Here is a 26,010-nt window from a genome sequence, read left to right as displayed (position 1 = left end):
AAATTAAAGCTTAGTAAGGTTAAAATAATTTTTTCCAAAGTAGACATAAGACTTAGTCCCAGGTCTATTGTATTTTAAATTAAATGATCTTATCGACTACTCACAGTAATCAAAGAAGAGAAATTAATATTTACAAAGTGAATTCAGAGTCGAAAAATTCCACAAAACATTCTCTGGCTAAATTTAAAAATGGTACTCATTAACATGCACAACTTGGATGAATCTTTATGGAATTATGCTAAATAAAAAAAAAAGTCAAACCCAAAAGATGAGATACTACAAGATTTCATTTATATAACATTTTTGAAATGACAAAAGTTTAGAAATGGAAAACAGACTGCTGGTTGCCAGCGCTTAGGGACTGGAGTAGGGGATGGGAGTTGGAGTAGGGAAGCAAGGAGGTAGGTGTGGCTACAAACGGGCAGAAAGGATCCTTGCAGTGATGACATTTTTCAGTATCCTGACTGCAGTGGTGGACACACAAACTCATACCATGTGATATAAAGGTATAGAACTAATCCACAGATACACAAATGAGACAAGTGAAATGAACATACATGATTACATCGTTGTCAGTGCTCTATTTATAATATTACACTATATGCTTACAAAATGTGTGTATGTGCTCAGGCATGTCTGACTTTTTGTGACCCCATGGATCATAGCCCACCAGGCTCCTCTGCCGATTTCCTCTTCGGATTTCCTAGGCAAGAATACTGGAGTAGGATGCCATTTTCTACTCTAGGGGATCTTCCCGACCCAGGGATCAAACCCACATATCTTGCATCTCTTGCATCAGCAGGCAGATTCTTTACCACTGTGCCACCTGGGAAGCCCTTACAAAATGTTACCACTGGGGAAAAACTGGATAAAGGGTAAATGACATTTTTATGTATTATTTCTCACAATTGCATGGAACAAACAATTATCACAATTAAAACTAAAATTTAAAAACAAAAATGGAATTCAGCCTGTTAAAGGTTATTCATGTGATCCACAGGTGTAATATATGCAAAGAATGATTTTAAAAATGGAAACTTTCTAGTTGTTTCTGTCTCATGCTTTTTCCTTGGGAGTGTAAATGTGTCCCATTTACACTCTAGGTCCCTAAATAATAATAGGGGGAAAAAGGAAACAAAATACATACCAAAAAGCTTTTTAGGCTTGAAAAATACTTTACCCAGTAAGAATGAGTGAGTGCTCATTCTTACAAATTTTTCTTAAATTGTTGGATTTTAGTTAGTAAACTGCAGCATTTACAAACATATTATTTGTGGTAGGGGTTGGAGTAAGGTATACAAAATTACCATGTACTTATTTCTAACTCTTAAATACTACTATTAAAACAAAAACTTTGTGTATAACCAAGTTTTTTAAAATAGAAATTAGATAGGAAAAAGAAAAAAAAGGCATCCAAAGTGGAAAGGAAGAAGAAAACTCTATTTGCAGATGATATATACAGAAAATCCTAAAGACTTCATTCACTGAAACAGTTAGAACTAATAAATTCAGCAAGTTCTAGGACACAAAATCAATATATGAAAATAGTGTACAGTGTTTCCATACACTAATAACAAACTATCAGACAAAGAAATTAAGAAATAATTCACTTACAATCAATTACATCAAAAAGAATAAGATAATACCTAGGGAAAAAATAAACCAAGTGGTGAAATGCCTATAAACTATAATATACTGATGGAAAATATTGAATAAACAGAAGACTATTCCATTCTCATGGATTAGAAAAATATTGTTAAAATGTCCTTAATACTCTAAGCAGGATAAAGACTCAATACAGCCCTGTCAAAATTCCAACAGCATTTTTACAGAATAGAACAGTCCTAAAGATTTGTATGGAACCATAAGAGACCTAGAATAGTCAAAGCAATCATGAAAAAGAACAAAGATGGAGGCATCATGTGCCCCAATTTCAAACTAGATTACAAACCTATAGTCATCAAAACAGTATGATACTGGCAGAAAAACAAACACAGAAGAACAAAACAGAATAAAAAGCCCAGAAAGAAGCCCATGAATATATGGTCAATTAATATATGACAACAGAGCCAAGAATATACAATGGGGAAAGGACAGTCTTTTCAACAAACAATGCTGAGGAAACCAGACAGACAGCCACATGCAAAAGAACAAAATTGTACCACTACCTTACAGCACACGCATTTGAAATTAACTCAAATGGATCAAAGACTTGAACATAATAAGACCTGATACCATAAAACTACTGGAAGAAAATACAGATTTTAAGCTCCTTAACATCAGTCTTGGTGATGACTTTTTGAATTTGATACCAAATTAAAAGGTAACAAAAGTAAAAATTAACAAGTAGGACTAACTCAAGCTAAAAAGCTTCTGTAAAGCAAAGCAAAACCACTAACAAAAAGAAAAGACAACCTATGGAAATGAAGAAAATATTTGCAAATCATATCTAATAAGGGGTTAATATCCAAAATATATAAAGAACTCACATAACTCAATAGCAAAAAACAATCTGATTAAAAAATGAGCAGTGAAGGCTTCCCTGGTGACTCAGTGGTTAAGAATCCACTTGCCAATGCAGGAGGCACTGGTTCAACCCCACTCTAGGAAGATCCCACATGCAAAGGAGCAACGAGGCCCCTGCACCACAACTACTGAACAAAACCGAAAACCCTAGAGCCCATGCCCTTCAACAAGAAAAGTCACTGCGATGAGAAGCCCAGGCACTGCAACTAGAGAAAAGCCTGAGCAGCAATGAAGACCCAGCAGAGCCAAACATAAATGAATAAGTAAAAGTACTTTTAAATGGGAAAATATTTTTATTTAAGGATCTAAATATTTTTCCAAAGAAGACATATGAATGGCCAACAAGTACACAAAAAGATGCTCAATATCACCAACATCAAGAAAATGAAAATCAAAACTATAATGAGATATCATGTCATACCTGTTAGAATGGCTATTATCAAAAAGACCAGAGTAACAACTGTTGGTGAGGATGTAAAGAAAACAAAACCCTTGTGCACTGCTGGTGGACTGTAAATTGGCACAACTATTATGGAGAAGAGTATGGAGGTTACAAAAAAACTTTAAAATAGAACTACCACAAAATCCAGCAATTTCACTTTTTGTTATTCACCTGAAGAAAACAAATATACTAACTTAAAGATATATGTAGCCCCATGTTCACTGCAGTATTATTTACAATAACCAAGTATGGAAGTGACCTAGGTATCAACTGAAGGATGAATAAAGAAGATGTCGGATATATACACAATACAGCTGGTAATGGAAAAAAAAAAATCTGGCCATTTGCAACATGGATGGAACTTGAAGACATTGTGCTAAGTGAAATAAGTCAGAGAAAGATAAATACTATATGATCTCACATTCCACATGTAGTCTAAACAGAAAACGACAACAAATCCAAGTTCATAAATACAGAGAAAAAATTGTAAAGGATATCTGATTTTTTTTTTTTTTTGCACTAATGAGATCAATGCAAAGAAATAGAGGAAAAGAACAGAATGGGAAAGACTAGAGATCTCTTCAAGAAAATTAGAGATACCAAGGGAACATTTTATGCAAAGATGGGCTTGATAAAGGACAGAAATGGTTTGGACCTAACAGAAGCAGAAGATATTAAGAAGAGGTGGCAAGAATACATGGAAGAACTGTACAAAAAAGATCTTCCGACCCAGATAATCTTGATGATGTGATCACTAATCTAGAGCCAGACATCTTGGAATGTGAAGTCAAGTGGGCCTTAGAAAGCATCACTATGAACAAACCTAGTGGAGGTGATGGAATTCCAGTTGAGCTGTTTCAAATCCTGAAAGATGATGCTGTGAAAGTGCTGCACTCAATATGCCAGCAAATCTGGAAAACTCAGCAGTGGCCACAAGACTGGAAAAGGTCAGTTTTCATTCCAATTCCAAAGAAAGGCAATGCAAAAGAATGCTCAAACTACTGCACAATTGCACTCATCTCACATGCTAGTAAAGTAATGCTCAAAATACTCCAAGCCAGGCTTCAGCAATATGTGAACCGTGAACTCCCTGATGTTCAAGCTGGTTTTAGAAAAGGCAGAGGAACCAGAGATCAAATTGCCAACATCCGCTGGATCATGGAAAAAGCAAGAGAGTTCCAGAAAAACATCTATTTCTGCTTTATTGACTATGCCAAAGCCTTTGACTGTGTGGATCACAATCAACTGTGGAAAATTCTGAAAGAGATGGGAATACCAGACCACCTGACCTGCCTCTTGAGAAATCTGTATGCAGGTCAGGAAGCAACAGTTAGAACTGGACATGGAACAACAGACTGGTTCCAAAGAGGAAAAGGAGCACATCAAGGCTGTATATTGTCACCCTGCTTATTTAACTTCTATGCAGAGTATATTATGAGAAACGCTGGACTGGAAGAAACACAAGCTGGAATCAAGATTGCCGGGAGAAATATCAATCACCTCAGATATGCAGATGACACCACCCTTATGGCAGAAAGTGAAGAGGAGCTAAAAAGCCTCTTGATGAAAGTGAAAGAGGAGAGTGAAAAAGTTCACTTAAAGCTCAGCATTCAGAAAACAAAGATCATGGCATCAGGTCCCATCACTTCATGGGAAACAGATGGGAAAATAGTAGAAACAGTGTCAGACTTTATTTTGGGGGGCTCCAAAATCACTGCAGATGGTGACTGCAGCCATGAAATTAAAAGATGCTTACTTCTTGGAAGGAAAGTTATGACCAACCTAGACAGCATATTCAAAAGCAGAGATATTACTTTGCCAACTAAGGTCCGCCTAGTCAAGGCTATGGTTTTTCCATTGGTCATGTATGGATGTGAGAGTTGGACTGTGAAGAAGGCTGAGCGCCGAAGAATTGATACGTTTCAACTGTGGTGCTGGAGAAGACTCTTGAGAGTCCCTTGAACTGCAAGGAGATCCAACTAGTCCATTCTGAAGGAGATCAGCCCTGGGATTTCTTTGGAAGGAACGATGCTAGAGCTGAAACTCCAGTACTTTGGCCACCTCATGCGAAGAGTTGACTCATTGGAAAAGACTCTGATACTGGGAGGGATTGGGGGCAGGAGGAGAAGGGGACGACAGAGGATGAGATGGCTGGATGGCATCACCGACTCGATGGACGTGAGTCTGAGTGAACTCTGGGAGATGGTGATGGACAGGGAGGCCTGGCATGCTGCGATTCATGGGGTCGCAAAGAGTCGGACACAACTGAGCGACTGAACTGAACTGAATGAGGTACAAAGTTCTAATGTTTTATAAAATACTTGTCTTTCTGCTTGTGCAAAATTTCTGTTCATATCTTTTGTTCATTTTTCTATTGGGTTGTCTTTTTCAATGTAGTAATCAATATTGCTTTTTCCCTATTCTATTTTAACCTCTGGAACTCATCATACTAAACCGTCTTATTTTATTCTTCATGTTTCTTAAGCTCTCTATAACATTTACTATTCTGTTACCTTTCTGAGCTTCATTCTGGATAATTTATTTGCACTTTTTTCCATTCATTTATTCATTTATCCAATATATTTATTGAGGGCCTAACATAAGCCCTGTACTGTCCTAAGTACTGGGGATGTAACATTAGAAGAAATAAAAGAAAAAAAAAGACAAAAATCTCTTCCCTTCAGGTGTTAACATTTTCTTGTGAAGTCGCTCAGTCGTGTCCAACTCTTTGCGAACCCGTGGACTGTACCCTACCAGGCTCCTCTGTCCATGAGATTTTCCAGGCAATAGTACTGGAGTGGATTGCCATTTCCTTCTCCAGGGGATCTTCCCAAACCAGGGATTGAACCCAGTCTCCTGCATTGTAGACAGACACTTCACCGTCTGAGCCACCAGGGAAGCCCCATTTAAACATGGTGATTTTAAATAATACCTGATTATTTGAAAAAAATCTACGCTTATTACAGACCTATTTCTATAATCTGTATTTCTAAATATCACGTTCATGTTGCCTTTGTGTGTTCTGTGATTTTTGACTATTAGCTTATTTTTCTTGACACTTTATCTTCAAAAATTCTTTAGGGCCTGTGTAGACAATGAATTCCTCCAGAGGGGATGATGATGGTGGTAGTTTAATCACTAAGTCATGTCTGACTCTTTTGCAACCCCATGGACTGTAGACTACCAGGTTCCTGGGTCATGGAATTTCCCAGGTCAGAATACTGGAGTGTGGCCATTTCCTTCTCCAGGGGATCTTCCTGTCCCAGGGATGAACCCATGTCTCCTACATCTCCTGTATTGGCAGGGAGATTCTTTACCATTGAGCTAACAGGGAAGCCCTCCAGAGGGGATGGATATTTGTTTTTACCTGTAAACTCAGAGCACACCAACCTGAGATTGCTACAAATTAAATTTTCCACTTGAAGATTTTCCCAGTACAGGTAGCATGAATTTCCCAGCTCATGGTTACAAATTCTCAAGGCAGTTTTTCCCCCTCTTCCCCTAGCAAGTTTGTTCATTTTCCCCTTACATGTGGTGGATTTCATTTCCCCTTATATTTAAGATGTAGCTCTTTGGAGCCCAAGCTTATGGTGAGGGCCCCTTTTACTTCCCTCTATTTGGGCAGACATGGGTTTTATTTCTTGTTTACATGACTCCATACAGTTGTCAGAACAGAAGCTCAAGGTCTTCAGAGTTCAGGGGAAGTCGTCAGGGTAACGGCACTGAAGCAGCACTGAGTCTCAAAATTCTGGCTTTCCATTTGGGGGGTTGGGGGAGGCTTTATATATACTTTGATTTCTTGCCAGCTCAGAAATGCACTTAGAAAAAATTTAAAATATGAAGCTACTTCTTTATGGGAAGATTAACTTGTTACATCATTTGTATGCACTATGATTTGTTTCTAGTGTTTTATCATACTCAAGGTTGGAAAAAAGTTCATTCAAATAAACTTTGGCCAACACAATACAAAGCACACTTGCATTTCATTTACAAGAACATGGGGTATGTGTTGTACAAATGCTTACTTGTGAACAGAAATATTCTTCAAAAAATTAATTCTTGATTCATGTCAATGTATGGCAAAACCAATACAGTATTGTAAATTAAAATAAAGGAAAAAAATTATTACAAAAAAAAATAAAGGAAATAAAAGCAGAAAAAAAATTAATTCTTCCTTTTATTCTTTACTGGTTTTCTTCCAAGTTAGTGAATGAAAGAGTAGAGAAAGAACTGGCTTAGTTCCACCTTTGTATTTTCCTGGGTCTCCCTTTACTTTCTATACCACAAAGAAGCAAGCATACTGAGATGCAACTATATAGACCAGAAAGATACTCTCCTTTACTTACTTAACCTGTAATTTTAATCCTGTAAGCTCTTTGAATGTCAGTTACCTCACTGCATGAAAGATGTGTCAAATGAAATGAGACAATGTATTTTTAAACATGTTACATATTGAAGTATGATGGAATACTATATGAGAAAGTACCACTGGAAACAAAAACCATATGTATTCAATTTTGAGGACTTCTGGCACATGCTACCTTCCAGTGGTCATGTATGATGCGAGAGTTGGACTGTGAAGAAAGCTGAGCGCCGAAGAATTGATGCTTTTGAACTGTGGTGTTGGAGAAGACTCTTGAGAGTCCCTTGGACTGCAAGGAGATCCAACCAGTCTATTCTGAAGGAGATCAACCCTGGGATTTGTTTGGAAGGAATGATGCTAAAGCTGAAACTCCAGTACTTTGGCCACCTCATGCGAAGAGTTGACTCATTGGAAAAGACTCTGATGCTGGGAGGCATTGGGGGCATGAGGAGAAGGGGACGACAGAGGATGAGATGGCTGGATGGCATCACTGTCGATGGACGTGAGTCTGAGTGAACTCCGGGAGTTGGTGATGGACAGGAAGGCCTGGCATGCTGCGATTCTTGGGGTCGCAGAGTCGGACACGACTGAGCGACTGAACTGAACTGAACTGAACCTTGAATATGCACAAATCCTTAACTGTTGGGCTACATATATTCATTTGAACATAATGAAATTTAAATCATATATATTCATTTGGATATAATAACATTTAGAGTACACCTGCAATTATAAAACATTAATACACATTAATTTGTGATAGGAACCTAAAATGAAGCTTCTAAATTGGTGAGAAAGTATACAATTAAAATATACTATCTAAAAAGAAAGAGAAATGAGGGAAAAAAAAGAACTTTAGAAAAATATCTAAATGTAAACACTACTCAAAAAGAAATAGCCCACTAATAACTAGAAAATAATTTTATCAAAGACAGTTTAGAAAATATACTTTTCATAAGTCTGGTAGATTGCCAGTATATATTTCAAGTATTGCCAAGTGGTGTTGTAAGATAGCTAAAAGGATAACTACATTAGTTACTTGCAAGCCTGGTTTAAAATGCTGACTCCTGGATCACATCCAGATCCATTAAATCAGAATAGTTGGTAGTGGGCCCACAGAATGTGCATTTTTAACATCCCACCCTCCCAAACTAAAAGTCTGCCCCTTTTATTTTTATTATTCATTTAGAAAATATTCACACGGGGAAAGAAACTAAGTATTCAGGCATTCTGGAGTTCAGAACACCATAGGGTCATGAAAAAAAGTGTCTGATTAAAGTCAGAAAAACATGTTTGCACTGTTACCGTCTTCAGTTCAGTTCAGTTCAGCCGCTCAGTCGTGTCCGACTCTTTGCAACCCCATGAATCGCAGCACGCCAGGCCTCCCTGTCCATCACCAACTCCCGGAGTTCACTCAAACTCATGTCCATCGAGTCGGTGATGCCATCCAGCCATCTCATCCTGGGTCATCCCCTTCTCCTCATGCCCCCAATGCCTCCCAGCATCAGAGTCTTTTCCAATGAGTCAACTCTTCGCATGAGGTAGCCAAAGTACTGGAGCTTCAGCTTTAGCATCATTCCTTCCAATGAACACCCAGTACTGGCCTCTTTTAGGATGGACTGGTTGGATCTCCTTGCAGTTCAAGGGACTCTCAAGAGTCTTCTCCAGCACCACAGTTCAAAAGCATCAATTCTTTGGAGCTCAGCTTTCTTTATAGTCCAACTCTCACATCCATACATGACCACTGGAAAAACCATACCCTTGACTAGACGGACCTTTGTTAGCAAAGTAATATCTCTGCTTTTGAATATGCTGTCTAGGTTGGTCATAACTTTCCTTCCAAGGAGTAAGGGTCTTTTAATTTCATGGCTGCAGTCACCATCTGCACTGATTTTGGAGCCCCCAAAAATAAAGTCTGACACTGTTTCCACTGTTTCCCCATCTATTTCCCATGAAGTGATGGGACCAGATGCCATGATCTTTGTTTTCTGAATGTTGAGCTTTAAGCCAACTTTTTCACTCTCCTCTTTCACTTTCATCAAGAGGCTTTTTAGTTCCTCTTCACTTTCTGCCATAAGGGTGGTGTCATCTGCATATCTGAGGTAATTGATATTTCTCCCAGCAATCTTGATTCCAGCTTGTGTTTCTTCCAGTCCAGCATTTCTCATGATGTACTCTGCATAGAAGTTAAATACGCAGGGTGACAATATACAGCCTTGACATACTCCTTTTCCTATTTGGAACCAGTCTGTTGTTCCATGTCCAGTTCTAACTGTTGCTTCCTGACCTGCATACAGGTTTCTCAAGAGGCAGGTTAGGTGGTCTGGTATTCCCATCTCTTTCAGAATTTTCCACAGTTGATTGTGATCCACACAGTCAAAGGCTTTGGCATAGTCAATAAAGCAGAAATAGATGTTTTTCTGGAACTCTCTTGCTTTTTCCATGATCCAGCAGATGTTGGCAAGTTGATCTCTGGTTCCTCTGCCTTTTCTAAAACCAGCTTGAACATCTGGAAGTTCACAGTTCATGAACTGCTGAAGCCTGGCTTGGAGTATTTTGAGCATTACTTTACTAGCATGTGAGATGAGTGCAATGGTGCGGTAGTTTGAGCATTCTTTGGCATTGCCTTTCTTTGGGATTACTGTCATGCTGTTGCTGCTAAGTCACTTCAGTCATGTCCGACTCTGTGTGATCCCATAGATGGCAGCCTACCAGGCTCCCCTGTCCCTGGGATTCTCCAGGCAAGAACACTGGAGTGGGTTGCCATTTCCTTCTCCAGAGCACGAAAGTGAAAAGTGAACGGGAAGTTGCTCAGTCCTGTCCGACTCTTAGCGACCCCATGGACTGCAGCCTACCAGGCTCCTCAGTCCATGGGAGTTTCCAGGCAAGAGTTACCTTCAATTTGACTTAACCATCAGCACTAATTGCTTCAAACCATGTCTCCCCTCATCATCCCGCCACATGAGACACCTTTTCTTGTTTTGGGTTTTTTTTTTTTTTTTTAGCTCTTTGCAGTTTTGCCACTCTGCAGCAGGTGCAGACTAGACAGCACCTGGCAGAAGCCTATTCAAATTCTACTGTATAAAAAAAGAAGCCTTTATTAAAGCAAAAACCCTGGGAAGCTATTGAGAGCCAGCGTATTGAGAACCCTTCTGTAAGCTACGCCTCACAAAGAACCCCCAAACTCTAATTTATCGGCCATCACTCACCGCTGAGGGAGCCACAAGGTCAGACACGGGCCCCCTCCCCTCGTACTTGAGCTCACCTGGCGGCGCCACTCAGCAGACGGAGTACAAGCTGGGTGAAAATACAACAGTCCTGAGTAAGAGGAGAGGTGAGGCACTCTCTAGTCCAAAAGTCAAGAAAGTTCAGACTTGTCCCCCTTGCGATCGACTTGGCTTCTGCAGGGCCGCTGGGTCTGTCACCTACTCCCCACCTCCCCCCTCCCCCCCAATCCCCTGAGTTCCCTGAGGGCTTCCCCTTTCCTCTGCGTGCTCTCGTCCCAGAACAGCTGCAGAGGTTTTCATCCCTGTCCCATCTCCCGCCACACTCGGAACCGCTGAAACATCAGAAAGATAAAAATGAAAACACCTCAGGGGACCGTCACCATCTTCCTCTTTTTCCTGCCATCACCCCGTGTCGCCACCCCTCCCATCACAAGTGACTCGCAGGCGTTTCCTGGGCTCGAAGATCGGGGCTTCAGCCCCTCGGCTTTTCCGCTCGTCAGAAACCTCCCGGGGCTCCCTCCCCGGCCCGCCCGCGCCTCAGTCGCGGCCCGGTCGCCGCCTCCACCGCCGGCGTTCGGCCGGGGGTCCCCACACCGCCATCATTCCGGCTCACCTGGGCCTCGACGACGCTCGGGAGGAAGCTCAGGGTGATGAGAAGCTGCACCGCGGCAGCTGCCCCCTGCCCTGCGCCGGCCCGCCGGACCCCCGGGCTCATGCTGACCTCTCCCCCCGCCGCGGCCGGCCGGGCCCCTCGGGGCCGGGAAACGGCGGGCGGCCCGGGCGACGACCCAAGAGGACGGTTCCCGGCGGCCGAGAGACTCCAGGGTCAAAGGTCTGCACGCCGGTCCAGAGGCAAACGACGCTCTCCCCGCCGCCCGGCAGCTGTGAGGTTGAAGAGTCGAGCGCCCCCACTTCATCCCCCAGGCGGCCCCGCCCCCGGCTTCCCCTGCGCCCGGCCACGCCCCCCATTCCGAGCGCGAGGCCTTGTGGGAGTTGTGGTCCAGTGCGGCCCGGGGGGCGCCGGCGGCCGGAAGGCGGGGCCGGCGGAGGGGGTAACTGGAGAGCTACAGCTGCGGAGACCGCTCCGCCTCTCCGGAGCCTGAGCTCCACTGCGGCCAATGACGCGGGACCACGCGGGCCTTCAAAACAAGAGGCGGTGCTGGCGGGTGGAAAGGAACGCCCGCCCTTCCCGCTGACCGCCGGCCGCGCCCCCTCGCCTGGCAGTTGCTTGTGGAAACCCGGCGGGGTCCCTCCCTCTTTCGTTGTCCCCTGACACCCGCACCGCCACGAGGCTACAGGATTCGCCCGCGATCTAGGCAAACGAGAAACAAGGGCTCTTCGACTTTCAGTGTCTGGCGCTTTCTTTGGCTCAACCGCTTTTCTGTAGCCTCCCATCTATCGCCCTCGCCTAGATGAGCCACCTGAGACGCGGAGTTGGCTTGGGCTCCTCCTTCTCACACGCCCCAGATGCGGATGTGGTCCTCTGGCAGGTCAAGCTCTGACTCCCTGGCCATGCTCTGACTCCTGTGTTGACCCATACAAACATAATGCACGTTAAAGGATGGGAACAAACCCAGGTTTATATAAAATCCGGCAATGGGGTTGAACTGGGAGTGATAACTGGGTTCAGCTCCCACCTCTAAGACATTTTGGTTGGTTATGTGACTTTAGACAAGTTGCTTAACCTCTCTGACCCTCCGTTTGTCTGTCTCTAAAGTAAATACACGCATATCCACTTCAAACATTGTTCTAGGATTGCATAAGATTTCATATGGTCCTAGGACAAAAGAAGTGCTCAATAAATAGCTGCTATTAGTTTTATTAATAGTCTTGATTTCTGGTAAACTAGTAAGGCATCACCTTAAGGTGACCTTGTAGTAACCTTGTAGTGTGTAGGTTTCCCATCACTTTTATAACAAATTACCACAGATTTAGTGACTTACAACAAATTTATCATCTTACAGTTCTGGAGATGAGTTCAATTAAGATCAGCAGGGCTACATTCTTTCCAGAGGCTTTCTCTAGGGGAAAATATGTTTCCTTGCCTTTTTATTGGAAGGACTGATGCTGAAGCTGAAGTTCCAATCTTTGGCCACCTTTTTAGAAGAGCCAACTCATTGGAAAAGACTCTGATACTGGGAAAGATTGAGGGCAGGAGGAGAAGGAGGAGACGGAGGATGAGATGGTTGGATGGTATCATTGACTCAATGGACGTGAGTGAGCAAACTCTGAGAAAGAGTGAAGGACAGGGAAGCCTGGCATGCTGAAGCCCACAGGTCTCAAGGAGTCGGACACGACTGAGTGACTGAGCAACAACAGAGAGGCCACCTACATTCCTTAGCTCATAACCATGCATCACGCAGTCAGATTTCACGCCCTCTGCTTCTGTTGTCACATGCTTTCTCTTTCTAACCCTAATTCGGTGCCTCTGTCTTGTGAAGGACCCTTGCAATTACTTTGGGCCCACCAGATAGTCCAAAATAATCTTCCCAACTCAAAATCCTTAACATAATCACATTTGCAAAGTCCTTTTTGCCACATAGGGTAACATACTTAATAGGACCTGGGAACTAGGGTGTGAGCATCTTTGGGGGGGGGGCATTAATCAGCCTTCACATAGTGCTTTATATCATATAAAGCACTTTCATAATTGGCTGGGCCTAGTGCAAAATGAAAATGCAAGGTCCTGGCTCAAAAAAAAAATAGTAAGAATTTCAAGACAACAACAGCAGAACATTACCACACAGGTCACATGCCCAGAAGTCAGCCTCTCTGTCCTTTTCTTCTTCAACACCTTTTTTCTCCTGCCTCCAAACATGTCTAGTTCATCCCTGGCTTAAAAACAAAAATAATTTTTACCTGATATGCTTGGAAGTTGTAACAGGTAAAGTGAATGCACTAATTCCCTTTGGTTTTAAGCCACAAAAATCAGCTCTAGCTTAAAAAAAATTAAATTTCAGCAAATTTTAAAAGTGTGGAATAGTTCTTAGTACACAGGAAGATTTTGCTGCTCATACCTCAGGAGAGGAAAATCCATCAGGACAGCCTTCAGGGACTCCAAGTAGTCTTTTCTAGGACACTGACATTGGCTTGAGCAACTCCAGTCATTTTAGTCTTTGTCCCACCTATCAAAATTCAAATTTTTTCTAGAGTTTACCTTGGGGAGAGGGAGCAAGCTATTTGATTGATAACTGCACAGTACTATGTGGGATGTGCACAAGGTGATAACACAGATGAAGATTGAGTATTACTGTCTTCAATCATTAATGGAAGGCGAAAAAGATGCTGGTCAGACAAAACTGACAGTTGTCCCTTTCACGAAGTCCTGGATTTATTCAGGTACCCCCTTTGCATATACTTTTTTTTTTAACCTCAGCATGTATTCATACACTCATTAATCATTCCAGACATCCTGAGCTTAGAACACCAAAAAAAACACACCTCAGAACACTGGTAGCCCCGAAATAGAAACAATATCCCTTCTGTCACGAACAGTCAGACAGGACTTAGTGACTGAACACCAACAGTAACAACAAATGCCTTCTGTACTTTCTGTAATATTTTACCTATTAACACCATCTGGATTCAGTTCAGCTCAGTTGCTCAGTTCTGTCCGACTTTTTGCGACCCCATGAATCGCAGCACGCCAGGCCTCCCTGTCCATCACCATCTCCCGGAGTTCACTCAGACTCACCTCCATCGAGTCCGTGATGGCATCCAGCCATCTCATCCTGGGTCGTCCCCTTCTCCTCGTGCCCCCAATGCCTCCCAGCATCAGAGTCTTTTCCAATGAGTCAACTCTTCGCATGAGGTGGCCAAAGTACTGGAGTTTCAGCTTTAGCATCATTCCTTCCAAACAAATCCCAGGGTTGATCTCCTTCAGAATAGACTGGTTGGATCTCCTTGCAGTCCAAGGGACTCTCAAGAGTCTTCTCCAACACCACAGTTCAAAAGCATCAATTCTTCAGTGCTCACCTTTCTTCACAGTCCAACTCTCACATCCATACATGACCACTGGAAAAACCATAGCCTTGACTAGACGGACCTTAGTTGGCAAAGTAATGTCTCTAGATGAGTGATTACACCATCGTGATTATCCGAGTTGTGGAAGAACTGTACAAAAAAGATCTTCACAACCCAGATAATCATGATGATGTGATCACTAATCTAGAGCCAGACATCTTGGAATGTGAAGTCAAGTGGGCCTTAGAAAGCATCACTATGAACAAACCTAGTGGAGGTGATGGAATTCCAGTTGAGCTGTTTCAAATCCTGAAAGATGATGCTGTGAAAGTGCTGCACTCAATATGCCAGCAAATTTGGAAAACTCAGCAGTGGCCACAGGACTGGAAAAGATCAGTTTTTATTCCAACCCCAAAGAAAGGCAATGCAAAAGAACGCTCAAACTACTGCACAATTGCACTCATCTCACATGCTAGTAAAGTAATGCTCAAAATTCTCCAAGCCAGGCTTCAGCAATACATGAACCGTGTACTCCCTGATGTTCAAGCTGGTTTTAGAAAAGGCAGAGGAACCAGAGATCAAATTCCCAACATCCACTGGATCATGGAAAAAGCAAGAGAGTTCCAGAAAAACATCTATTTCTGCTTTATTGACTATGCCAAAGCCTTTGACTGTGTGGATCACAACAAACTGTGGAAAATTCTGAAATAGATGGGAATACCAGACCACCTGACCTGCCTCTTGAGAAATCTGTATGCAGGTCAGGAAGCAACAGTTAGAACTGGACTTGGAACAACAGAGTGGTTCCAAATAGGAAAAGGAGTATGTCAAGGCTGTATATTGTCACCCTGCTTATTCAACTTCTATGCAGAGTACATAGAGAAATGCTGGACTGGAAGAAACACAAGCTGGAATCAAGATTGCCAGGAGAAATATCAATCACCTCAGATATGCAGATGACACCACCCTCATGGCAGAAAGTGAAGAGGAACTAAAAAGCCTCTTGATGAAAGTGAAAGAGGAGAGTGAAAAAGTTGGCTTAAATCTCAACATTCAGAAAACAAAGATCATGGCATCTGGTCCCATCACTTCATGGGAAATAGATGGGGAAACAGTGGAAACAGTGTCAGACTTTATTTTTGGGGGCTCCAAAATCAGTGCAGATGGTGACTGCAGCCATGAAATTAAAAGACGCTTACTCCTTGGAAGAAAAGCTTTGACCAACCTAGATAGTATATTCAAAAGCAGAGACATTACTTTGCCGACTAAGGACCGTCTAGTCAAGGCTATGGTTTTTCCTGTGGTCATGTGTGGATGTGAGAGTTGGACTGTGAAGGAGGCTGAGCACCGAAGGGTTGATGCTTTTGAACTGTGGTGTTGGAGAAGACTCTCGAGGGTCCCTTGGACTGCAAGGAGATCCAAGCAGTCCATTCTGAAGGAGATCAACCCTTAGATTTCTTTGGAAGGAATGATGCTAAAGCTGAAGCTCCAGTACTTTGGCTACCTCATGCGAAGAGTTGACTCATTGGAAAAGACTCTGATGCTGGGAAAGATTGAGGGCAGAAGGGGATGACAGAGGATGAGATGGCTGGATGGCATCACCGACTCAATGGACATGGGTGTTGGTAGACTGCAAGATTTGGTGATGGACAGGGAGGGCTGGTGTGCTGTGGTTCATGGGGTAGCAAACAGTCGGACATGACTGAGCGACTGAACTGAACTGAACTGAAGGTGTAGAGAAATTGACCACATTTCTCAGATGAAAATATTTCTGGACCTCCCTGATCGATTAATATGAGAACTGTCAGTCAGTACAACTCTCTCATTGCAAATAATGGCAATTTACATTCGATTTTGCTGGGACAGATTATTGCAGGCAGTTAACCTGGAGATACAATCTTCGTGTAGATGGTGATCCTACTAGAGTCAGTCATGACTGTGTTTCCCATGGTTCTTCATGGAACCAAACAATCAGCCATGGATGACCTGAGTGTGCTTCAGTTTTTGAATGAATACTGTCAAAATGCACAAAGTCAAGATTAATATTTATACTTGAAATGTCACATTTACACCATACACAAAAATATATTTATATTGGGTTGACCAAACTGTTAGTTCACGTTTTTCCATAACACCTTATGGGAAAACCCAAATGAAATTTTGGGCCAACCCAGTGTTTATTGCAGATTTCACTTTGCCTTCAAATACATCTCTCTGGACGCTTTGTTTTCCCTCCCCTACTTTTCACAGCCTATCTCACTTTTGCTCTGAGAGGATGACCGAATTTTCTCATCTTTGTAGTCAGGAGTAAGACATTCAAACATTCATGCTGATAGTTCCTACCTAGCCCATTCATTTTAACGCCAACAATCTGCTGCTCTGTACTAGCTGGTCCTGTGAATACGTATATTACAGACATCTAGAGGGTAAAGCTGTAGAGGACTTGATCTTCTTATGCTCTGTTCTCTTTAATGGCTATCTCAGTTCCAATGGACAGTAACTGATAAACATTTGTTGATTGGTTAATATCAGTTAGGATCTTAATCTATCTCAGAGGACATCTATCTGAGAACCAGTTCTGGTTATGGTACCCAGAACTTTTCCTGTGGACAGATGGGAAGTGGCTTCCTTAGACCAGAACATTTCTGGTGAAGGCACGAAGATGAAACCTGCAGCTTTTCTTTAAGGCAGTGAATTACACTTCGTTTAACAGAGGGTATTGGGGGACTAGCAAAAAAATAAAAACAAAGACAACTGAAGGAGTAATTGTCAGAGGACGGGTTGAGACAATTACTAGAAATCTACTATGTCAAGAGTTCTGTTTTCTTCTCAAGCAATTTTTGAAATGTCCATAGCTAACAGTTGAAGCAAAGGCTTGAGAATTGTCTGGAGTAGATTACTATAATGCTTAAGAGACTTTGTGAATTAACCAAATTGCACTAAGTATTTACATTTCCAAGATATCATCAAATTGTGCTTCTTTGATGACTTTTTTTGTTTTTTTGGCTTGGTTAACTTGTGACTTCTAATGAAGGAGGAGATTGTTGATGAATGTTTCTAAATAAAAGTCAAGGTAATGGGGTGGAAATTTAATAACACCAGTAATTTTCACTCCTGATAGCAAGCTGAATTGTGATTAATGAACCTGCTGAGTAATGACAATCTGTTGTGTTTAAAGAACTGTATTTGCAGATGGTAATGCTGTGTTAACAACTGGCCACAGCATTTTTTAAAGTGAATTTCTACCTGTAACTTAGCTATAAAGAGAATTTTTGCCTGATGATAGGATTTCTAAATTTTACTGTGGGCATTTCCTCCCCTTTTCAATTCACAATAGAGATGAAAAGTACTAAAAACAAAAGAACTTGGCTGCCCATGGCTTGCTATTCGTTGCCTACCTAAAGCATTCATTGTTTTTCTTGAATATTTATTCAGCTGTGACACTTAACTTATTTCTCTTAACAGCTTTAAAGCTGATAAACTTGAGTCAGAATTATTTCCATTTCTAAAGGAGTTTACATAGTGATATACATAGTTTGGATAAAACTTTCTTGTATATAACAAACATATGATATTATGCTAGAAAGTTCATATATTATGTGATCAGGGAAACTCCTATTAAATGTAAATAACTGGGAAAACTAGAGTCATAATTCTGCTGATTTCATCCCCCCTACTCTAATTTCTAGAATGCAAAAGACTGTGTAATCACAAAGTCCTTTGTCACTTCCTGCACACTGTCTGTCTTCTATCCACTCTCCTATTCCAGTCCACACCGCAAAGGCTCCAGGGCACACGACCATGAAAGAATGTTTGCATAACGCACAAATGAACACCCCAGGGAATAGAATGGGATACCAGGGTCACGGAGAAGGTGACTGCAGACAGGGAATGGCAGCGATGGTTCCAGGTGGTCATTCAGTGCCTGCTGGAGGTGTTTCTATGTCGGCAATGACTGAGTTCTTTCCTCCTGTCGATCTGCAACCCCAGTCATTGGGATCCTCGAGAAGTTCAGTTTCTTCAAATTCAGTGCTTTTACCTGAGTCCAATCAAGCATACATTATATATGGAATTCAGTCAGCTGCTTCATCTTTGTGCAGCTGCTCCTCCAGGGGTCACATTCCCACTTCCTCTCGCCATCCCTCCTGCCCTACTGTCTCCCTTCCACAGCCCCTTCCCCCAGTAGAGTCTGGTTTTGATTGTCCGGTCTCAGTTGGGCAGGAATCTGAACGCCATCATTCTCACCCATTGGCCAACATCTTGACTCAGATTTAGATCCCATTTGGCCTTAACAGAATCACATACTTGCTGGTTTCTGTTGTGTATTATTTCCTTTGTTCTATTTAGGAACGTTTCTGTTTATTTATTTGTTTGCTTGCTTTGTCATGCCATGCTTCACATATGGGATCTTAGTTCCTCAACCAGGGATTGAACCTATGTCCTTGCAGTATGAACTCGGAGCCCTAACCACTGAACTGCCAGGGAACTCTTTGGTTTTTGTTTTTTAATGATGTATAGTTGATTTACAATATTTTATTGGTTTTGAGTGTAAAACATAGTGATTCCATTTTTAAAATAGATTATACTCCATTTTATACTCTGGGAGATGGTGATGGACAGTGAGGCCTGGTGTGCTGCGACTCATGGGGTCGCAGAGTCGGACAGACTGAGTGACTGAACTGAACTGATACTCCATTTAAAGTTATTATAAGACATTGGCTATATCCCCTGTGTTGTACAATATATCCTTGTAGCTTGTTTATTTTTTATATTCTCTCGTATATACACATTCAAGTATTCCCTTCCACTGGAGCAAGATGACCACTTGAGCAAGACGACCAACATTTAGAATGTTACCTAAAATATTCTGTTCTCACCCTGCACAGTGCTGCCCTGCCAAATCCTGTTCCCAGCCTGAGGCCCAGTCCCCTTTGCCCACATTCACCACTCCTTGCAGAAACAGAAATGCTACCAGCCTGTCCAACAAGCTGCTTTACAAAGCCACTGACTTCAGCCTGGCTGCCTGGGGACGCAAAGCCCTGGACCTCGCAGAGAACGAGCTGCCAGGCCTGATGCACGTGCGGGAGATGTACTCTGCCTCCAAGCCACTGAAAGGCGCCATGTTGCTGTCTGCCTGCACATTACCATGGAGACAGCTGTCCTCGGTGAGACCCACGTCCGCCTGGGTGGTGAGGTGCAGTGGTCCAGCTGCAATATCTTCTCTACCCAGGACCACGCAACAGCTGCCATTGCCAAGGCTGGCATTCCATGCCCAGAAGAGTGACACGGATGAGGAGTATCTGCGGTGCCTCCAGCAGACTCTGTGCTTCAGGGATGTGCCCTTCAACATGATGCTGGGCAACGGTGCTAACCTCACCAACTGCATCCACACCGAGTACCCGCAGCTCCAGTCTCACATCTGAGGCATCTCTGAAGAGACCACAATGCGGGTCCACAACCTGTATAAAAGTGATCAATGGGATCCTGAAGGTGCCTGCTGTCAGTGTCAATGACTCCTGACATGATGAATGCGGGCAAGATGGCAGTGGTAGTGGGGTGTGGCAATGAGGGCAACGGCTGTGCCCAGGCCCTAAGGGATTTCGGGGCCCAATTCATCATAGGGGAGATGAGCTCCATCAATGTGCTTTAGGCTGCCATGGAGGGGTGTGAGGTGACCATCATGGATGAGACCCATCAGGAAGGCAGCATTTTGTCACCACCATTGGCTGTACCAACATTATCCGTCAACCCACAATTTGAACAGATGAAAGATGACGTCACTGTGTGTAAATCAGATACTTTAAGATGGAGACTGATATCAAGTGCCTGAATGAGAGTACTGTGGAGAAGGCAAACATCAAGCCCCAGGTGAACTGCTACTTGTTGCAGAAAGGGCACTGATCATCGGGCTGGCCAAGGGCCAGCTGGTCCACTGGGGCTGCACCATGGGCCACCCCAGCTTCACGATGAGAGACTCCTTCACCAACCAGGTGCTGGAGGAGATTGAGCTGTGGACCCACCCAGATAAGCACCCTGTGGAGGTCTCCTTCCTGCCCAAGAACCTGGATAAAGCAGTGGCTGAAGCCCCCCTGGGCAAGCTGAATGTGAAGCTGACCAAGCTGACTGAGAAGCAGGCCCAGTACCTGGGTGTGTCCCATGATGTCTCCTTCCAGCCTGACCACTAAGAACCAAGCCTGCCCTTTGCTTGCCAGTTGCTGTCCTTACCTGGGTCCCTCCTCTCCTGCAAGCATGCTCAGTCTCTCAGTCTCATCTGACTCTTTGCAACCCTATGGACTGTAGACCTCCAGACTCCTCTCTCCATAGGATTTTCTAGGCAAGAATACTGGAGTGGGTGGCCATTTCCTCTTCTAAGGGATCTTCCTGACCCAGGGGTGGAACCCGCATCTCTGGCATCTCCTGCATTGGCAGGCGGAGTCTTTTCCACTGAGCCACCTGGGAAGCCCCCCACCTGTCCTCCCCAAGAGCAAAAATGCCACCACCTTTGAAATTGGTTTGATAATGTCCCCCGTCGACTCCCTGGGGCTAGTCACTCAGTCTTCGGCCTCTGCTGCATTCCTCATGCTGTCCCAAGTGTGGCGGGGGGAATTGAAAAGTCCTCCCTCAAGCCTTGGTCATGATGGAGGTACATAGGAGTTACCCACGGGAAAGAGCCTTGAGCTCAGGGGGTTTTGAACTTCTCACTCAGTCAGTCCTTCCTTAGGCTGGAAGTTGGCAATGGTAGGAACAAAGCCCATGCACTTTACCATCCAGGCCCTCACTTGGCCTGTGGACTTTATACCCATGTTCTTGATGACAAGTTCATTGGTTCCTCAGCCCATGACAAGGAAGAAGGGGATTTGTGAAAGGGTGGGGAGGAACTGTTGGAGTTTGAGGCTCCTGAGAGCCTGGCTTAGGGCTTGGCATTCTTTTCAACCTCAGAGCAAAGAGACTGGTACTTTTAGTCCTTATTTTACAAGGGCTGGAATATACTGTTAAGCAAGAGAGGACAAGAAAAGTGACAGCCAGAGGTTCAGAGGAGCCAGAGAAACTTAAAGGCACGTTGGAACTTGATAATTCCCATCACAACTCTGGGTCAAAAAGAGATTCATTTGGTTTATAATGATAAAATTGAGCAAGAAAGTGGATTAATAAAAATTTTGGTGCCTAAAGAAAAAGACTTCCTGGTGGTTCAGAAGTTGGAGCCCACTTGCCAATGCAGATGAGTTCCATCCCTGTTTCTGAAAGATTCCAGATGCTGTGGGGCAGCTGGGCAACAAAGCACGTGCTCGGCAACAAGAGAAGCCACCACAATGAGAAGCCCAAGGACGGCAACTAGAGAGTGGTTCCTGCTTGCCGCAACTAGAGAAAGCCCATGCACAGCAACAAAGACCCAACGCAGCCAAAAAATTAAAAAAAAATTTTTTTTTCTTTTTTAATTAAACAAAAAAATCCATTCACTTTTCTGGGGAAAAAATGAGTATAACACATACTCTACAAGGCACTCTAAGTGCCCCTTACCCAATACCTCTTAGGATTGGAATCCCAGTGGAATTCTTGTTGTTTGTGACAATTGTCTTAGACACCCACGGAGGCAGGATGAGCCATCATACTAAATTGCATTCCAGGGGTTCTCCCAGCCCCCAAGAATGAAACAGGTCATTTACGCCTCTCCTTTCTTCCATGACTCCAAAGGTTCACTTTCCATCATGCTGTACAATAAAATCAACTGGCTATTCCTTAGAAAATACTACCTATTTTCACTAGTCTGAAGTTGCCACCAGGTTATAAAACCATCAGAAGACCCAGAGAAAATATCCAGTTATCCCAGAGATTACTTTGCAATTACTTGAGAGAATCTTTCTGCCGAGTTTTCAGGTTCTGCCTTAAAAAAAAATCTGAAAATCTAATACTCCTCATCTATGGTGCTTTTCTCAGACATCCCTAAGTTTGTCATACAACTAAATTAGAGTGATTCTTCACTGTACAAAATAATTTAACAAAGAAGTAAATGTCTTCACTATAGTTTTTAATTGCCATTAGTAACAGTTTATTTAAAATGACTCCAAGTTTTCTAATAACAAAAGAACATTTTGGAAATGAGTAATTGTGCTTCTTCAAAACTCTGAAGGCTTTGTGAAATCATTTTTTGATAGACTTTATTTTTAGAATTGTTTTAAGTTTACAGCAAAACTGAGCAGAAAATACCCCTTTCCTTATACCCCTGTCCTGTACAAGGACAGCCTCACTTTCTGTCAACATCCCCCAACACAGAGGTACCTGTGTTACAATCAATGAACCAATATGGACACACTATTATTGCCTGAAGTTCATAATTTTTATTAGGGTTTATTCTTTGTGTTCTACGTATAGAATGTAGTTTTGATAAGTGTACATTGACACCATTAGGGTATCATACAGCAGTGTTCCGGGGCTTCCCTGGTGGCTCAGCGGTGAAGAATCTGCCTGCAATGCAGGAGACTCGGGTTCAATACCTGGGTCAGGAGGATCCCCTGGAGAAGGGCATGGCAACCCACCCCAGTATTCTTGCCTGGAGATTCCCATGGACAGAGGAGCCTGGTAAGCTACAGTCCATAGGGTCTCAGAGAGTTGGACACAGCTGAAGTAACTGAGCACGCACACACAGAAAAGTCCCATTGCTCTTAAAATTCTCTGTGCTCCACCTATTCATCCCTCTCTCCCCAGTGAAACAATTTTTTAGTAAACTTACTATCCTGTTCAGTTCAGTTCAGTTCAGTTCAGTTGCTCAGTCGTGTCCGACTCTTTGCGACCCCATGAATCGCAGCATGCCAGGCCTCCCTGTCTATCACCAACTCCCGGAGTTCACTCAGACTCACATCCATCGAGTCAGTGATGCCATTCAGCCATCTCATCCTCTGTTGGCCCCTTCTCCTCCTGCCCCCAATCCCTCCCAGCATCAGAGTCTTTTCCAATGAGTCAACTCTTCGCATGAGGTGGCCAAAGTACTGGAGTTTCAGCTTTAGCATCATTCCTTCCAAAGAACACCCAGGACCAATCTCCTTTAGAATGGACTGGTTGGATCTCCTTGCAGTCCAAGGGATTCTCAAGAGTCTTCTCCAACACAACAGTTCAAAAGCATCAATTCTTAGGTGCTCAGCTTTCTTCATAGTCCAACTCTCACATCCATATATGACCGCTGGAAAAACCATAGCCTTGACTAGACGTACATTTGTTGGCAAAGTAATGTCTCTGAGGTTTATATAAAAAATGGAAAACATTATTTCAGCTGGAATTAATGCTAACCACATAGATTAAAGCAAAAATTAAACATCGACTTCATTAACCTGAAATGATTTCACCCTGTCTGTATTATGTGTATTTAAGAGGAAAAAGGATGCATAGTTTTGTCCAGTTATCTTATCAAACATTAATGATTATGAGCTAAGTCTTCTGACCAAAATGATGAACCAGGAAGCGGGGATTTTAAATCTTGCAGCAAACCAGGTACCTTGAGCTAAATCAAAGACAAGAAAGCTGTCAGCCATTCTGTCAAGTTTAGAGAAGAAAATTAAGACACAGGATAGCTATAGGAGAGCACCCTACAGCTCAGACTTTCCGCATCATCCTCTGCCCTCAACTGTGAAGTGACCAGTGCTTCAGACCAGAATTAGCTGGGGACTCAGCATCTCAGCCTGCTGTACAAGGTACTTATGCCTGCGTTTCCACCTGCATGTCCCCATCTGCATCTCTGTAAAACCAGAATTCTGATTTATAATCTTTTGTATAGCAACTGAAAAATCTCTTGACTGTCCTGAAAACTTTCATACAATTCATCATCATTTTAAATAGAAACCTCCAGATGTGTCCTTGTATGTTAATTTCTATGATGTAGAGGAGTAAAATAGTCACTTTCCTGGCATTAGAGCTAAGGAAAGTGTGGACACATTAGCAGAGATGTTACAGGGGAGTTGAAGCATCAAATGAATGATTGGGCCAGGTGATCCTTAAGAGGTTTTCAATCCTGACTTTAGTGCTTTCACCGAAAAAACAGAGAGCTATGCCAAACCTTTTATCAACTAACAAACAGAAAGTCTTCTTCTGACATATTTTAAGCATTCTAGAATGATTCCTTCCCATTTTCCGTATGAGCATCAGTATCAACAACTCAGTAAATGACCCATTATCTCATGTTCCTACCTTTAATCACTTGAACTGGAAAGTGGCTAATTGAAAATTAACTGAATGGAGCAGTCAGCAGCTGTATTTTACCAGTTTTTGAAATGGACTAGACTACCTATAATCAAGCTCAGGAAACAAGAATGTAGGCTACTTTGAGGAAAAAAAAGAAAAACTTTGTGACTCAAAGACCCAAACTAAAAAATAGCTGGTGTTTAGATGAAGGGAGCTAATTATTGTGGGGTTATTTTAGTAGAGTTGATTATTAAGGAAACACTTTAAAACAACCAGAGAGTCACATCCAGGAAGAACAATTTGGGAGGAAGGTTACCAGACTGTCTTGGAATGTTTCTGTAACATTCCTCCCAGTGTTGACGGCAACAGCATTAGCAACATGTATACTTTTCAAATTTTAAAGATAATCTTCTTGGGGCTTCTCTAGTGGTCCAGTGGTTAAGACTTCACTTTCCAAGAGCAAGGGAGTGCCATGTATGTTCAATCCCTAGTCGGGGAGCTAAGATCACACATGCTTCTCCAGCAAAAAAACTAAAACATGAAACAGAAGCAGTGTTGTAACAAATTCAATAAAGACTTTAAAAACGGTCTACATAAAAAAAAAATCTTAAAAAAAAACAAAGATAATCTGGTCATCCCAAAGTGAGTATGTCAGCCATCACTATCATTATGTATAAGTACATTAACCAAAAGTTTTATTTCTTTTGTAAAAAGTATACAGAAACCAAAGGATAGTCATGTTTCCTGCCACATCTTCCCAGCCTGCATCTGCCGTTTTTCATTGTCCACCCCTCCCCTTACACACTAGCCCTATTCCTTTTGTCCGTTTAAAAGCATTGCTCTAACAATTCTCTCTTCTCTTTCCTGTGTGTCAACTTGCCACTCTATACACTTATTCATCAATATATAAAGACATGTTGTCAGGGACAACTTTGGTCGTCAGCAGTTAAGATTCCATGCTTCCACTGCAGAGGGCATGGGTTTGATCCCTGGTCAGGGAACTAAGACCCCACATGCTGAGAGGTACAGTAAAAAAAAAAAAAAAAACCACTCCAAAACAAAGTATCATAATTGCACCATCCTTTTTTTTTTAAACATCCATCGTTTAAGAACCCTTTCTTGACCCTGTTTCTGCCAGGCCTTTCTTTTTACAGAACACTCCATGAACTAATTCTCTATATTCGCCTGTGTCCAATTCTGCTCGTCCTGTTTCCTCATCGACTCAAACCCATTAAGTTTTTGTCCTCACTCTTCCACCAACTGCTCTTATCAGAGCTCGCCGCAGGCCTCTAGATTGCTGTATCCAGAGGTCACGTCTC

General features: G+C 42.6%; 1 protein-coding gene and 1 pseudogene across 1 annotated transcript in view; one reads left to right on the top strand and one right to left on the bottom strand.

Moving 5' to 3' along the window:
- ERO1B (endoplasmic reticulum oxidoreductase 1 beta) overlaps positions 1-11,273 on the bottom strand; it is a 60,272-nt gene extending 48,999 nt beyond the window's left edge. Inside the window, exon 1 of the mRNA XM_068981972.1 lies at positions 11,172-11,273. Coding sequence (XP_068838073.1) covers positions 11,172-11,273 — 102 coding nt within the window. The remainder of the gene's footprint in view (positions 1-11,171) is intronic.
- Positions 11,274-19,371: 8,098 nt separating this feature from the next.
- LOC138087741 (adenosylhomocysteinase pseudogene) lies at positions 19,372-20,706 on the top strand (annotated as a pseudogene).
- Positions 20,707-26,010: the final 5,304 nt, after the last annotated feature.

Source organism: Capricornis sumatraensis, chromosome 10 (genome assembly GCF_032405125.1).
Source record: "Capricornis sumatraensis isolate serow.1 chromosome 10, serow.2, whole genome shotgun sequence".
NCBI lineage: Eukaryota > Metazoa > Chordata > Mammalia > Artiodactyla > Bovidae > Capricornis > Capricornis sumatraensis.
The sequence above is the reverse complement of the archived record's forward strand: the minus strand, read 5'-3'. Positions and strand labels throughout refer to the sequence as shown.